At 39.9% G+C, this 17,061-nt stretch overlaps 1 protein-coding gene across 10 annotated transcripts in view; it reads right to left on the bottom strand.

Moving 5' to 3' along the window:
* Positions 1-17,061, bottom strand: part of TFDP2 (transcription factor Dp-2) — a 179,645-nt gene that overhangs the window by 18,129 nt on the left and 144,455 nt on the right. For 9 of the 10 annotated variants that reach the window (XM_040636721.1, XM_040636723.1, XM_040636724.1 and 6 more), the window contains 3 exons: positions 13,130-13,276; positions 9,431-9,499; positions 4,541-4,692 (listed from right to left, as the gene is read on the bottom strand). In XM_040636721.1, the coding sequence (XP_040492655.1) occupies positions 4,541-4,692; positions 9,431-9,499; positions 13,130-13,276 (368 nt within the window). The remainder of the gene's footprint in view (positions 1-4,540; positions 4,693-9,430; positions 9,500-13,129; positions 13,277-17,061) is intronic. The other variant, XM_040636722.1, reaches the window with a different exon arrangement.

The raw sequence follows: 17,061 nt of genomic DNA, 5'->3' as shown, positions 1-17,061 counted from the left end.
TTAGAATAGAATGATTATTCTTTTGTTCTGGGGTGTAGTGTTCTATATATATCTATGAGGTCCAACTCATCTAGTATGGCATTTAAAGCTCTTGTTTCTTTGTTGATTTTCTGCTTAGGTGATCTATCTATTGCTGAGAGTGGAGTGTTGAGGTTCCCTACTATTAACGTATTTTTATCTATATGTCTCTTTATTCTGGTAAAGAGTTGGCTTGTGTATCTTGCTGCTCCCCTGTTGGGGGCATAGATATTTATAATTGTCATATCCACTTGTTAGATACATCCTTTAAGAATAATATAGTGCCCTTCTGTATCTCTAACTACAGTCTTTAGTTTAAAATCCAATCTGTTTGATATGAGAATTGCTACCCCAGCTTTCTTTTGAAGTCCATTGGCATGAAAGATGTTTTTCCATCCCTTTACTTTCAGTCTGGATGTATCTTTAGGTTCAAAATGAGTCTCTTGTAGACAGCAAATGGATGGGTCATGTCTTTTTACCCAATCTGCAACCCTGTGGCGTTTTATGGGAGCATTTAGGCCATTCACATTGAGAGTGATTATTGAGAGAGATGATTTTAATTATGTTGTGTTGCCTGTAAAGTCTTTGTTTCTATAGACTGTAACTTTCTTTTTTTTTTTTTTTAAAGATTTTATTTGACAGAGATAGAGACAGCCAGCAAGAGAGGGAACACAAGCAGGGGGAGTGGGAGAGGAAGAAGCAGGCCCATAGCAGAAGAGCCTGATGTGGGGCTCAATCCCAGATCGCTGGGATCACGCCCCGAGCCGAAGGCAGACACTTAACCGCTGTGCCACCCAGGCGCCCCTATAGATTGTAACTTTCTGTTCTGTATCACTCTTGGGGCCTTTTTACTTTTATAGAACCCCCCTTAATATCTCCTGTAGGGCTGGTTACGTGGTTACGAAATTGGTCCGTGACTGGCAATTCTGGAAGGTCCTTATCTCTCCATCAATTCTGAGTGACAGCCTTGCTAGATAAAGGATCCTTGGCTGCGTGTTTTTCTCTGAAAGAGCTTCAAAAATGCCCCCCCAACCCTTTCTCTCATTCCAGGTCTGTGTAGACAGGTCTGACGTAATCCTGATAGTTTTGCCTTGGTACATGAGAAATTTCTTTGCCCTGGATGCTTTCAATACTGTAACCTTGGATCTAATATTTGCAAATTGCACTATGACATGACATGGCGTAGGTTTGTTGTGGTTGAGCTTGGGGGGGTCCTCTCTGCCTCTTGGACACGAATGCTTGTTTCCTTTGCTAGCTTAGGGAAGTTTTCAGCTACAATTTGTTCAAACAGCTCTTCTAGACCTCTGTTTTTCTCCACCCCCTTGGGGATGCCGATGATTCTGACATTGAAACATTTCATTGAGTCAGTAATCTCCCGTAACCTACATTCTTGAGATTGGATTTTTTTGAGCCAAGTTTCTGTTTTAGCTTTCTCTTCTACTAACCCATCCTCCAATTTGCTGATTGGTTCTTCTGCCTCATTCACCCTGGCCATCAGAGCATCTAGTTTTGACTGCATTCGATTCATAGCATTTTTAATTTCTGTCAGTATCACTCTCATTTCCGCCCTATATTCCCGTTAATATTTTTGTTAATTTTTTTTCAAGTCTACACATCATCTTGACCATTGTTACTCTGAACTCCATTTCTGATAATTTGGTTATATCCATATCCATCAGTTCTGTAGCAGAGGCTACAGACTCATTGTCTTTTCTTTGCTGGGGGGGATTTCTCCTCCTCGTCATTCTGATGAGGAGAGGGTGTGGGGTTGTCCAGAGCCCAAATTATTGACCGGGACCCAGGCAGTGTGCGCTAGTTTTACAGGGACCCTAGGGATGTGGGCTTGATTTTTCAGCCTGCCTTCTGGGGGAGGGGCCTGCCACGCTGATACTCAGGCAACCCTGTTTGGGTAGAGTCTCCCCGTCCCCTGTGAGGGGGGATAGGGATGGGCACACTGTGAGCCGGTATTTCCAGGCTTTTGTTCTCTGGTGGCTTCCCCTGGCGGTTTGCTGTGCCTCTTCTGAGAGTCAGAGCAGCAGTGGCTGAATCCTAGCCACTGTCTTAGAACAGAGGGATCGCAGTCTGCTCTCCACTGAGCTCTTCTGTTGGTGCTGCTCAACCCTACAGCGTCCCGGGATGTGCGCCCCACACTCCGTGTCCCAGCCCTCACTTCCAGGGCCGGCGGGTCTCTGTTCTTTGTGTTTCTAACACCGCCAGCCACCAACCGCCAGCCGCCCCTGCGCGCTCCGGAGCTCTGTTTCAGTATGGTTCGCGCGCACTCCGGAGCTCCGGATTTCAGACTGGTCGAGCGCGTTCCAGGCTTACGGTCTCAGTCTGTTCTCTCACGGGTGCCAGTCCGCGAGTCCGCCTGCTCCCCAGTGCAGGTGGCTACCGCTTCCCCGTGCCCAAAGGAGGAGGCTCCCTCCCTCTTCCGTTTCTCTTTCAATATCTGTGTGCAGTTTCACGGCTCCCCTCTTCGTACCTCAATACTCAGCACTGGAGATGTTCATTTGTACAGGTCCAGGTGTATCTTCCTATGTCTCAGGCTGATTCCATGGGTGTTCAGAATGGTCTGGTACCTATCCAGCTCGACTCAGGGGACCGGCTGAAAAAGGGGACCCCTACTCCTCCGCCATCTTAACTCCTCCCTGATCTATAACTTTTAGAAACCAGCAAGTTAGGTACTGTAATTCTTACTTTTGTGGAGGAAGCATCCAGATCTCAGAAAGGTTAAGAAACTATGTAGTGAGAAGACAAGACTGAAAAATGGATCTTCTAACTTCATACTATTTTTAATTGTGTCTATAGTCTTAATTATCAAATATACTTTTGAAATTCCTGCTCACCGTTTTTCTTTTTCTTTTGGCACCTTCTTATTTAAGTGACCTAGAATCTCTGTATGCAATCGAGATAAACAGGGGAAGCAACACTACCTGAGAAAACAGTGGGAAAGACAAGGGAAGGCAAAGCCCAAGGGCAATGCTATAGCTGTAAGGAGAAGTCCCAGTCTCCCTGGACAGTCTTGGACTATGCCTGTGGTACTGATGTGATTATTGAGCCCTCTTTTGCTTTCAAATGAATCGCAATTTGGTCAATGGATTATATGCTGACTCCTTGTAACAGCAGCTAATATTTATAAAGGGCTTGCCTTGGGTCAGATCCTTTAAAGACATCATTGTATTTAATTCTCACAACAAGGCTAGCATATGATAGAGGACTTGGAATCGTCCCCTTCTATTCTTCAGAAAAATGCTTCAAAGCAGCTAAATGGGGGAGCCACAATCCACACTTGGGTCTGTCTCATTGCACACCCGATTCCCTCGACTATCTCAGGACACCAGTCACAGCTTGAAGACCACGATCATTTTCAGGAAGGGTAAAATGAATTACCAATTAATTCTTAGCAGTATTTTTAAAACTGCTACTTCTCACTTGCTATGATAAATATCATCATCAACTTTAGTTAAAATGTAAAAAAATGTTGGTGGGAATGTAAATTGGTGCAGGCACCATGGAAAACAGTATGGAGGTTCCTCAAAAATTTAAAAATAAAACTACAATATGATCCAGCAATCTCACTTTTGTGTATATATCTGAAGGAAACAGAGTTCCTATTTCACAAAGATATCTGCACCCCCATGTTCACTGTAGCATTATTTACAATAGCCAAGATACAGAAACCACCTCACTGTCTACTGATATATGAATGGATGAAGAAAATGTGGTATATGTGTATGCGTGTGTATGCGTGTACATAAATGGAATATTTGGCCACAAAAAAAAGGAAATTCCAACATTTGCAACAACGTGGGTGGACCGTGAGGGCATTATACTAACTGAAATAAACCAGACAGAGAAAGACAGATGCTGGATGATTTCACTTCTATGTGGAATCTAAAAACAATGAACTCACAGATGCAGAAAACAGACTGCTGGTTGCCAGAGGTGGGGGTAGATAAAATGGGTGAAAGTGATCAAAAGGTATAAACTTTTAGCTATAAAATAAGTAAGAAAAAAAGAAAGCAGAGAATGCTTCTAGCATTTTCATGTCCACTCATTAATAAACAGGAGCACACTCGACTATGATAGAGCAGAACAAGGAAACAAGTACCTTAATGCTACATGTTGACCCAAAATATTTCCACACTAAACCATGGAAGTGAATCACCGGTGAGCCCACTTTGTCCCAGGCCCTCACTGACGGTCTACTGTAAGGCAGTTACTTGCCCAGGGTTACCACACACATGTACACACACGCACATCTTGGCTGGGGTCCGGGCTCCACTATGCATATAGTACAGGCAGTACGGTGCCAGGCACAAGACAGGGGCTGCAGAGGGTGAGTGACGAAGAATGCACTAGGAGCTGGCAGCACTCCACGGCTGCACAGGTGTTTCCCATGCCCCAGGGAGGTCAGCCTTGAGGGCTTAGATAACGAAGGACACCCTTCCTCATGGTGCAAATGATAGGAATGTGTTCATAGGAGGCCAGCCCTACAGTCCTCCCCCGGTTCTCCACTCACTTGTCACTGGAGATGCTGCAATCTATGACTGTTTTCCTGCTTGTATTGATGATTATAAATGGCAGCTGAATGGTGGAGTTCAGAGCTGGAGGGCCCTGGTTCTGCTGTTCATTTTGCCGATTTCTCTGAACCAAGTTCTTGAACGCGATTTGCTGTAATGATCAAGAAAAAGAGTATGGTCATTTAATGTGGATAAGTGAGTTGGCATTTAATGTGGATAAGTGAGTTGGCATTAAATGAATTAAAATAAATACATTTAAGAAATAGTATTAGAGTATTAGAAATTAGAGAGTTTAAATACTATTAGAAAGTTTAAATAGTATGAAATAGTATTAACGGTATTAGAAATTAGAGTTATTAAAGAGGCCATCTACCTATAAGTTAATTAAAATGAAATATTTAGGAAAAAAGATTAGAATGATCTAATTCAGATACATTTCAAGGGAAAACATATAGTTTTAAATGATGTTTAACATCATCCTAATGTAAATAATGGGGCCTATGGCTTCCGTTATCCATACATAACAGGATCTTACAAATCTGGGAGAGCCCAGGAGTGCCTGCAGCTCTTCTTAAAGTGGCACAGAGAAAGTGATACCAAGTGAACTTATATTTTCCATTTATCTAACACAGACTCTCGGGAGTTTGGGGTTAAATACACCTTTTAGATCTTCTAGCTCAGGGATATGCAAACTTTATACAGCCACAGAATCCTTTCTTCAAATGAAATCTATGGGACACTATATAAAACAGATGAAAGTAGCGTTGCTCTGGCTGGCTGCAGTGGGGCAGGGAGTCCAGAGCCCAGCAGCTCTGCCCTCACTCACCCCTTAGGTTCCTAGGGCAGCTCCACAGAATTCCCGAATCCTCAGGGCACAGTTGGAATCTGGCCTGACCCACTGCCCACCCGACATCTTCCAGGCAAGAAACTGAGCTTAGCACTTGTAAGATATATCAAGGACTGAATCTTTATACTGAATCTTGCCGCTCTTTTTAGTTATAACCGTTATTTGCAAGTCAAAGAAGTGACTGCCCGCCCCCCTTTTAATAAGGCAAATGTATCACAGAATTCCATAGCTAGAAAGACTACGCAATTCAACTTTTTCATCTGCTCACGAAACAGTGGTTTTAAATGCTCCTAAAGTCAGATTCACTCATCCCCTTTCATCGGCGTGTCCCATCTTACCTAGTAGTGATGAATTTAAGTTACTTTTATATTTTAGCAATCTTATCCTAAGATTATTTATTTTAGGTTCTGAGTCTTAACAAAAGTTTAATTAAGATTATTTTTATCTTAAAATGACAGGGTACTATCCCTAGAAAGTGAACATTTACTCCTAAAATGCACAAAACAGAAGGGATACCAATTTATTCTAGCCTTAACAGTGTGTCCAAAAATCACTATCAATACCAATCACTTCAAAAAACTATCACTATTGGGCACCAGGGTCGCTCAGTCAGTTAAGTGTCTGCCTTCAGCTCAGGTCATGATCCCAGGGTCCTGGGATCCAGCCCCACGGCGGGGGGGTGGGGGGTGTCCCTGCTCAGTGGGGAGCCTGCTTCTCCCTCTCCTCCCTGCTGGTGTGCATGCGCTCTCGTTCTCTCTCTAAACTAAACAAAACAAAACGAAAAACCAAACTATCACTATCAATACTATCAAACATTACTGAAAACACTTCATGATTTTCTGCTGGTAAAGAATGAGGGCTGTTTTATATTCATTGCTTAATTTACTTAATGTTGAAAAAATACACTATTGATACTGTAAAACTGAGAAAAAGAATTAAATGTTTGAATACTTCTGCCTAGATTCTCTTCCCTTCTACTAGAAAAAGCATCTCAGGAGATGCTCTCATCCTCTGCCCTATAGCTCTGTGGCCCTAGTGCCATGGCAGGGCCTCAGCACAGGACGGAATATCAGCAGTACTAAGTAAGAGTCCTTATATATTTGTGACTCACTGTTCACTACTGTGTACATTTAATAGCATCAAAGATTTTTCTGGTGAAGAAAGCAATAATAACATATATAATGTTATTCAGACAGTAAAAAGAAAAATCACCTCCCATTTGTTTTGAATGGATTTCCTTTGTTGCCCTTTGATTGATTTTCTTCAGCCTTTTGTTCTTTTCCAGGCTCATTAACATCAATTTCAGAGGCTGAAAAGAGGGCAGGTGCACACATTCACTTTGCTATGCATTAGCAGCCCTGGGAAAGGTTTAAGGGCTGGAAAAGGTATCACAGTTATAATGATAAAAGTAGGGTATCTAGATTACCTACAGATATCACCTACTCACACCCTTCCTCCTCTACATTACCAAGGATAAATGAGAAGTGGTGGAAGTAAAACTGGGAAGTGAAACTGACCCGTGTCATGTGATGTCAGTGAGTGGCGACATTAACTTGCTTAAAATTAAGCTAGCTTTGCCACGGTAAATTACTGGTATTCAGGGACATGTTTAATTTACTTTCTGAGACAACTACATCAATGTTATTTGATGAACGAGAGATAAACAAAACACTAGCAGGAAATAAGCTGTATGTATGTCTACCAGGAGACCAGAGAGTAGCTGTTTTCAGTTATACTTTGGGTTTCATTTTAATGTTGAGGGAGACCTACTTTTATAAATGTTGACAGCTAGGTTGCCCCTGGGTTGAAATCTTCTATAAATATTTGGTTTGACAGACAGAAGAGGAAAAGAAATTTAGGACTTAAAAAAATAGTGTTCGTTGTACAAAGATAAGCAGAGGAAAAAATATTCAACTTCATTCTTCATGAAGGCTGTCCAGGGATGTGAATGTCCCACCTACATGAAGGTGACCATGCCCAGCACCTTCTTTCTCATGAACAGAGAAGTACAGGCTACTGGTAAACAGGGTTTCTCAATATCATCTACCAAAAATCAGGCTCTAAAAGGTTGCATGAGGATTTTGAGGAAATCTAAGGAAGTCCTGGCACAGAGGTGAGGGAGTGTGGGCTAGTGAGAAACCACGCAGGGACAGGGACAGCAAAGGGAGCTGGGGGAAGGAACGTGGATGAGAAGCCGGTGCCTGGCAGGCCAGGTCGCAGGGGGCAGAATTCCACAGGGAAGAGCCTAGCAATAAACCGCCAGCTTTCAAGTTTTTTGTTTTGTTTTGTTTTGTAAGCTGCAGAACACTCTCTTCAAACAAAACCTTATTTGGAAACCCAGCATGAAAAATACATCAAATGCTTGCTCCAGCGCTAGCTACTCAGGTAGGTCCCACAAGGTTCGGAGTGAAAAGCAGAACACAGTACGGAAGAAAGAAAGGGCCTAATCAGGGTGGCACGTCACCTTTGGAGCTGGCCTATGTCTGGGCAATCTCTGCTCTATCTGCTGCTACTCCTCTGCCCTTGCTCTACTTCCTTCTCAGATCACACATAGGTCTCTGCAAGGGCTAAACGGTCTTCTCTTGCTGCTCTGATTTATACATGAACATGGAATAAACAAGCAAATATAAGCATCTAGAAAGTGAAAAACAAAAATGTGGAACATTTGAGAATACCTAACATATTCTGTCCATTAGACAAAGGGACTGTTTTGGAAACACTCTGCTACGATATTGGTACCTTAACTGTTACCTTTATTTCTGGAAAGTGGATTACATAAAAAATTAAACAGGATCTAACGGCTGTCAAATCAAAGTGGATTTTATGAGTGGCTGAGAAAGCTTTTCATATAAAGACAATTTGCTCCCTAAATGAGTGAAACCATATGATAATTGTCCCATTTATGGAACATAAGAACTAGGAAGATCGGTAGGAGAAGAAAGGGAAGAATGAAGGGGGGATAATCAGAAGGAGGAATGAACCATGAGAGACTGTGGACTCTGGGAAACAAACTGAGGGCTTCAGGGGTGGGAGGTGGGGGAATGGGATAGGCCGGTGATGGGTAGTAAGGAGGGCACGTATTGCATGGTGCACTGGGTGTTATACACACACACACACGACATTGGATATGGTACAATATAAAGTATGATGAACTAATCAAAAAAATTGTTGAATCATCACACTGTATCCCTGAAACTAATATAACACTGTTTGTAGTTATACTTCAATAAAAAAAATAAAGAACAAAAACAAAACAAAACAAAAAAAAATAAAGACAATTTGCTGATTTTAAAAAAAGCATAAAGACCCTCTGGGCTCATTTTAAAAAGGGTTCCTGACTGCATTGAAAATGACCCCAGTGTACTGCTCAAAGTGAATTTTTACAGCAACTGCAATTACCAAAAATAAAATTAAAAAAAAAAAAAAAAGTCCATGTGATTTTACCTCACATGATTTTATACATTGGCTCTATTATATTTAAAAAAACCACCCAAATTCCAGGCAATTATCTGAAACAGTATAAACACAAGGATCCTTTTTACACTATAAAAGCTAATTTTCTTAAAAAGAAATACATTTTAACTTTTGGTATTTCTATGAAGCTTACTGAATCATTACATGTTATTCTGTTATTTATAGATAATAAATTATTACAGGTGGATTTGATTATTTTACTCAAAGTGCCTGAAGTTTAACGAGCCTTACTTCTTGATATTCCAAATGAGGGCTAAAATAAACACACACAAAAGGACTTCTGATGGTTTCTGTTCAGAGTAAGTGTCAGAAGTAAATCGCTCATAACATAAGGCATGCACAGGGCAGGTCACCTGCCCTGGGGCCACGATGGTGGTGAGAGACAGAACCATCTTAAAGGAAGACCACGTGGATGGTGGTGAGCTCAGATGTGGAGGAGGCTGTCCTAGTGTGGTCCCATCAGACACTACTCAAAAGGCAGCCAAAGTAGAAAACACTGATTCTAAAACCAAGTAAGCAGAGCAGAACATAGGCAGGGAAAGAATGAAAACCATCCCAGCATCTTTACCTGCAGGAGAAGTTCTTGCAGCTGGGCCCGCTTCTGCTTTATCCGTTCTATCCTCCTCTGCTTCTCTATCTTTAAAACACAGGTCACAAAATAACATGAACATATGGAGAGTAAAAGAGTACTGCTCACTTTCCAGGTCCCAATTCTGAGGTATCAAGAATTTTCCTTAGGGGAGCCTGGGTGGCTCAGCTGGTTAAGCATCCAACTCTTGGCTTTGGCTCAGGTCATGATCTCAAGGTCCTGGGACTGAGCCCTGCATTGGGCTCTGCGCTCAGTGCAGAGTCTTCTTGGAATTTTCTCTCTCTCCATCTCCCTCTATCGTCCCCCCACCCCCAGCCGCTTGTGCTCTGCATTCTCTCTCTAAAATAAATAAATCTTAAAAAAAAAAAAAAAAAGAATTTTCCTTAAAACTCAATCCATTTTAACTACCAAAATCAATAAAGGTGTATCATACCTTTTTGGGGAGCAGGGGTTGGGGTAAGCAAGTAGGCACAATAGCAGAATTGTGGTAACATTATCATTAATGAAACCCATCCACTTAATAAATACTTGATATGCAGTACTTGTTGCTATTTTCAAATTCTAATCAGAGTAATAGCTAACACTTAGTGAATACTTACCCTGTGTGCCATCAACTCAACCAAGCACTTTACACACATTATCTTTTTTTTTCCCTACACACATTATCTTAAGGCATCTTCACAAGACCCTATGAGGTAAGTACTATTGTTATCCATTTTGCATGTAAGGAAATGGAGGAACGGAGGGTTAAGTAACTGCCCAAGGTCACACAGCTAGTGAATGGCAAGAGTCAGGATTTGTACCTAAGCCATCTGGTTCCAGAGACCTTACATTAATTACTTTCTTATATTACTCCCTAACCCAAAAAATGAGGTAAAATCTCATTTAAGATTTCAGTTTAACTGACTTTTAAATGGGCATAGCTCCTTATACAGATAGCCTATATATTCAATGCACAATTCCTACTTGTAGTAAGGAACGTTCTTATGGGACAAATTTCCCGGCTTCACACAACTATACTTTTCCTCACTCTTACAACTACCTAGAAAACAGGTATTAGGGTCTGAATTTCCTTGTAGATGAGCTCCTCACTGTGTCTTTGGGCAAAAGTCAATGACAACAAACATGACATTTTTCTTGTCTACTCCAACAGTGTTGCTTTTTTGCTCCCCATCTACTCTAGTCTGCACCAAGAGTTTCCTCTCATTCTTCTTCTAACCACTAAAGTACTTTCATCCTAAATTACTTAAGATTCACTTGAAAAATCTATGTGGCTTTCTATATTTGAAACGAGTTTCCCCTCTCTATCTGCAGCTGTGACAGGCCAGGCCCCTACCTACCCCTCATGCCCCCCATCTAACACCAGGCCAAGTTGTATCGATTCTACCTCTGAAACACTTCTCCAACCTCATGCCACTGACTTAACTCAGACCATTTCCAATACGCCCCCTCAATTTCCTTCCTCATCTTCCCGTCAGTTCAATTTCTAATCCAGCAGGAGGGTGATCCCTTAGAATATGTCCTATCAGTCCTCCTGTTAATAATTTTTCAAAAGCTTCCCACTGTTTCCAGAATCAGGCCTCCAAAGCTTCACACTCAGAAATCTACCCCCTTTAGCCCTGCCTGCACTCTGGTCACACCCAGCTGCATGCATGCTTTCTTATGCCTGCCTCCGCCCATGCGGGGCCTCTGGAAGGCCCTCCCTGCCCTGAACCACTGGGCAAACACCCTCCTCATCACTGAGCTCCAGGAAATTTTTTCTTTTCTTGGTAAAGACCTCTCTCATCTCCCTTACCAGAGAATCTGTACATACGTCTTTCATAGGAATAACGGATCACAGTTTTGGTAACTTCTTTTATATTTTTCCTTTCCTCAATTAGAATGAAAGCTCCTGGGGTCAGAGATTTTTTTGTTTTGTTTTAAGATTTTATTTATTTATTTGAGAGAGAGAGAGAGCCAGTGAGAGAGGGAGCACAAGCAGGGGGAGTGGGAGAGGAAGAAGCAGGCTCCTAGCAGAGGAGCCTGAGGTGGGGCTCGATCCCAGAACGGTGGGATCATGCCCTGAGCCGAAGGCAGACGCTTAACGACTGTGCCACCCAAGGCGCCCTGGGGTCAGAGATTTTGTCTTGTATAATCTTTGGGTAAACACACAGTAACTGCTAATAGATTTTTTCTTCTTGAGGCTTTGTTATCAGCTTAATATTACTGGTAATAAAAATAATCCTTGGGACACGTGAGTGGCTCAGTCAGTTAAGAGTCTGCTTTCGGCTCAGGTCACAATCTCAGGGTCCTGGGATCCAGTTCTGCATGGGGCTCCTTGCTCAGCGGGGAGCCTGCTTCTCCCTCTGCCTGCTGCTTTTTCTCTCTTACAAATAAATAAAATCTTTAAAAAAAATTAGAGAAAAAAACTTAAAAAAAAAATCCTCAAATTCCACTCTTTCAGAAGGAGACAAGGAGCTCATTTCCACTCTAGCATCTGAATAACATTCTACAACCTCAGATGACTGTCTGATTTCTCCCTCCACCCACAAGTACAATACCAAATAAATTTTGATTTGCTGAGTGGAAAAAGGACTGAGAAAAACATGAAATCAACCATATTTATTGCCAGAAACTATATTTAACCTCAATTTATTCCATCTATGGCCATGACAGTACAATTATGTCAAATCAATTTAAAACCAGAAGGTCAGGGCACATGCTCATATAGGAAAGATTTTCTATAATGATTAAAGTTAATGGAATAAAAAATGTTTTTGCACACATCACCCCCAAATTCATGTCAACTGAACTTTCTATCCTTTCTGATAAAGATACAGATGAAATACAGCTCTGTTGCCACTGATGTGAGAATAAAAGATAAAAGTTTAAACACAAAAGGTAAACAGCCAGTTTGATCTTTTTTTTTTGGATCCATACAGCAAGCATTTAATCAAATAAGATATTACTTCTATTTATGAGTTGTCAAAAATTTATTAGTAGAGTGCTCAGAATTAAACTAGAATAAAATAAAGACCTTCTCTAAGAAACAGTAAAAATCAAGTTATTTAATTTCTATGTCCCTCAGTTTCATCGGGACATCAAACTATACACCTCTCTAAATCTCCTTCCAGTTCTAAAATTGTACACAGAGGGGCACCTGGGCGGCACAGCGATTAAGCGTCTGCCTTCGGCTCAGGGCGTGATCCCGGCGTTATGGGATCGAACCCCGCATCAGGCTCCTCCGCTATGAGCCTGCTTCTTCCTCTCCCACTCCCCCTGCTTGTGTTCCCTCTCTCGCTGGCTGTCTATCTCTGTCAAATAAATAAATAAAAAATCTTTAAAAAAAATAAATAAAAAAAAAATAAAATTGTACACAGAAGAGTCTGTTAAAAAAAAAAGACGTAGTATACCTGAACAATTAGAAATATTTTAATATTATATGTATTTCTAAATTAAAATGCCTCTTATGGGGGCACCTGGGTGGCTCAGTTGGTTAAGAGTCTACCTTCGGCTCAGGTCATGATCTCAGGGATGAATCCCTGCATCGGGCTCCCTGCTCGGCAGGGAGTCTGCTTCTCCCTCTCCCTCTGCCACTCCTCCTGCTTGTGCTATCTCTCAAATAAATACATAAAACCAAATAAAATGCCTCTTATGAAAAATAAAGCAAACTATTTAAAACAGATTTTCCTCACTTACCTCAAGATTTTGACATTCCTGAGCAGAATTGGTAGGCAGGCCAATCCACTTGATTTCTTTTTTTTCCTTTGAAATTATGTTCATTGCCATTAGCACATTTAAAGCATCATAAACTCTTCTCCTAATATTCTTCTGGTCATAAGCCTGCTAAAAAATATTTTTAATGAGTGATCAATTTCAAGGGTTAAAATATAGTCAGAGGATTATTAAGACATTTAATTAATGTTTTTATTATAATATCTTTGGAGTGTTTAAAGAATTCTATACCCAGTGAAAATACCTTCAAAAGTAAAGATGAAATAAAGGTACTTTCAAACAATCTAAAAGATAAAACAATCTAAAAAATAAAGATTATGTTAGTAACAGATCTAAATTAAAAAATACTAAAGGGCTTTCTTCATGTAGAAGAAAGACGGATGGGATCCAAGGTGGAAGTTTGGAGATGTAGGATTGAACAAAGCCCAACACGAAAGATAAATATGTGGGTATATCTCAATTAACACTTACTTTATAAAACAATAATGTCTTGTGGAATCGAGAATATATACAGAACTAACATACATGACAACAGATATACATCTGAAAGGGGTAATGGAGTTGTTAGTTAAAGTGGGTTAAAGCCCTGCACTGTCTGGGAGGACATTAGACTTTGAAAAGTCAAGGATGCATGTGCTTTTCAAATATGTAGTCCACGGACTAGTGCTGATCTGAAAACTTTTGCTAGTCTACAATGAAAACAGGGAACTTGCATCAAAATGTCATCACGTAGATCACTAAAGCACACTGTTTACTTCAGCTGATTTTTTTTTTTTTTTTTGGGGGGTAGCAAGATTTTTCTCAATGAAGGAGACTATGTTAACTTAGATTGTGGAAAAAGCCCCTACCTTCATTGTGGGCATGGAGTTCCTAAGAAAAATCCAATCAATCAAATGCCATGATAATAACGGATGGTGGAGAACACTGAATACAGCTAAACTTAAATAGGTGGGAGATTTAAGTTACAAAAGTGAATTTAAATATCAAATGTCCTGACACTGTAGAAATAATAACATAATAAAAAATATCAGGAGACAACAGAGTAGGCCTGCTGATGTTCTCCTTGATATTTAAAGGGGTATGGGATTGAAAGCAGATGAACTATTCAAACAGATGACGTACGTAATAATAGAGGTTTTGGTACGATATATTTATTTAAAGTTGTAATAACAACAATAATAATATTATTCTTTTAACAACTACCACTAATATACTCAATCTGAATCTGTGGTAAACAGGAAAGATGGGAAATGCAAGTAAATAGAAGCATATCCATTTCTTCCCTTCATAATCAACAGATACTGGTTTATAGGTGATAACAAAGAAACAAAATATTGAAGTTACTTAAAGTTATAAAGACAACCAATTAAAGAACTAAAGACTACAAATCTTCCAATTTATCAAAAAACAAAAACAAAAACCCACACAGCAGGGGATAGGAAGAAAAAACCCCAACTCTTACTTCTTGTATCCAGGGACGGGGATGGAGGTGGTTAGTAGAAATGCGTGTTAGACGGTGAAATGTGCTAAGAAGAAATGCCTCAGTACAGTGACATCTAAGTGAAAATTGGAGGGGAGAGCAAAACCTCGTGGCTCCTTAGCAGAGACTGAGACAAAGGAAATGGCCAGTGTAATAGCCTGATAAGGAACATATCCAGCACATTCACCCCAAGACAGAAAACAAACAAAACCCCACCAATCTCATTCAATGACTGTCAGTGTAAAACTCCTACATTTTTAGGAAACTATACAGAATTTGATTGAATTTAATATTCATTTCTGATTTTTTTAAATTAAGAAAAATGAAAGAAACGTTCCTTTAAAAAGATCAAGTTATGGTTGCTATCATTTCAAAATAAAACCTTTATCATAAGGTGGCCAGGGTGTAGTAACTGGGAGAGTGCATAGTAGAAGAGATCAGAGATGGAATGGTGGGCCGGGTCACATAGGGTCTTGTAGAACATTTTGAGAACCTCCATTTTCACTTAGAATCAGAATGCTATATACCTTCTCTACAGGTGCCAGAGAAAATAAAAAAATACATCACCAAATAATGGCTCACAAGAAAAATCTCAAAGCAACCCCCCCAAAAAATATAAATAGTTCAACTCACAATCTCTGATCACAGGTAATGAAAAACTCAGTAAAAAGTAAAAACTCAGAAAAACAAACAAAAATCCCCATCACCTGGAACTATAAAAACTCTAATGCCATTTTTAGCTCAGAGAGGAAATTAAAACCAAAGTTACAGAATATGTAAAGAATAACATTATATCAGAATCAATGGGAAATGGCTAAAGCAGTGAACGACAGGAAAAGGCACAGCTATAAAGATTTTCATTACTAAACAAAAATAATAAAAGTAAAGTATACACCATAGTCTACACGGCAGGAAAATAACAAAAGTAGCTTCAGGGAGGAGAAGAGAATATTAAATGAAGACAAAAAAAGAAATTAACTGCAGAACAGGAAGGTTAGTACAGATTCAAGAGATGGTTCTTTGGGAAAAATAATAGCAAATAATTTTGAGAACAGGTAAGAAATGGAGGATTTTCTAAGAAAACATAAAATACAAAACTGACTCTAAGGGAGATAAAAATTCTAAACAGACTAATTACCAAAGAAAAAATGGAGAATTCTATCTAAGCTTTACCCCCCACCAAATCTCCAGGCCTAGATGGTATCACAGGTGATTTCTACAATATGTCAGGGAAGAGAAATACACATTCAATGCTAGTAAGCCTGTAATGGAGTAAAGGGGAAGAAAGAAAAAAAATTTTAAAATTTAAAAAACCAGCATAACACTGCAAATCAAAACTGCAAAGATGGTAAGAACAAAAAAACCCTACCAATCTCATTTATGACTATCAGTGTAAAACTCCTAAGTTTTCAGGAAACTATACAGCATTTGATTAAATTCAGTATCCATTTCCGATTTTTTTTTTTTAGCTAAGAAAAAAGAAAGAAACATTCAAATCAAATTATGGTTGCTAGCATCTCAAAATAAAACCTATGTCATAATTAAGGTTGGAAGACTATAAATATCTCCACTAAGGTCAAGAACTGTTTTAAGAATTGTTGTGGAGTACATATAATACGATTACATTTAAATAAAATGCAAACTGATCTATGGTGATAAAAAGCAGATCAGCAGTTGCCTGAGGGATAGATTACAAAAGGCAGAAAGAACCTCTTCGAAGAGACAGAACTGTTCTTTACCTCCCTCTAAAACAAATAAATAAAATCTTTTAAAAATAAAATAAAAAAGGAAATAAATTTTATTATGTGTATGCATAAGAATTTTTGGGATGATACTCAAGAAACTCATAATAGTGAATATACCTTTGGGGAGACAGATTAAGGTCTGTGGTAAACAGGAGATATTTTGGGGAGCCTGGGTGGCTCAGGTGGTCAAACATCTGCTGTCAGGTCATGATCTCAGGGTAGTGGGATCGAGCCCTGTGTCAGGCTCCCTGCTCAGCAGGGAATCTGTTTTTCCCTCTCACTCTGTAGCTTCCCCTGCTTGTGTTCTCTCTCTCTCTCAAATAAATAATAAATAAATAAATAAAATCTTTTTTAAAGGGTGAGATATTTTTTACTATATACTCTTTGGTACAAATGAATTTTTTAGGTACATGTTCATATGTTATTTTTTCAACTAAATACAAGATAAATTTTTCAAACTGACTTAGACACAGAAGAAACACTAAAGAATTCAGAAACATATCCAAAGTCATTCAAATACAGAAAGTATGTTTAAGAAAATTATGTTCCTGGGCACCTGGCTGGCTCACTTGGTTAAGAGTCTGCCTTTGGCTCAGGGTCCTGGGACCGAGTCCTGCACTGGGCTCCCTGCTCTGCGGGGAGTCTGCTTCTCCCACTCCCTCTGCCCCTCC

The sequence above is a fragment of the Ursus maritimus genome, unplaced genomic scaffold (assembly GCF_017311325.1).
Source record: "Ursus maritimus isolate PB19 unplaced genomic scaffold, ASM1731132v1 scaffold_20, whole genome shotgun sequence".
Lineage (NCBI taxonomy): Eukaryota > Metazoa > Chordata > Mammalia > Carnivora > Ursidae > Ursus > Ursus maritimus.
Note: the sequence above shows the minus strand (reverse complement) of the source record. Positions and strands in the feature narration are given on the sequence as shown.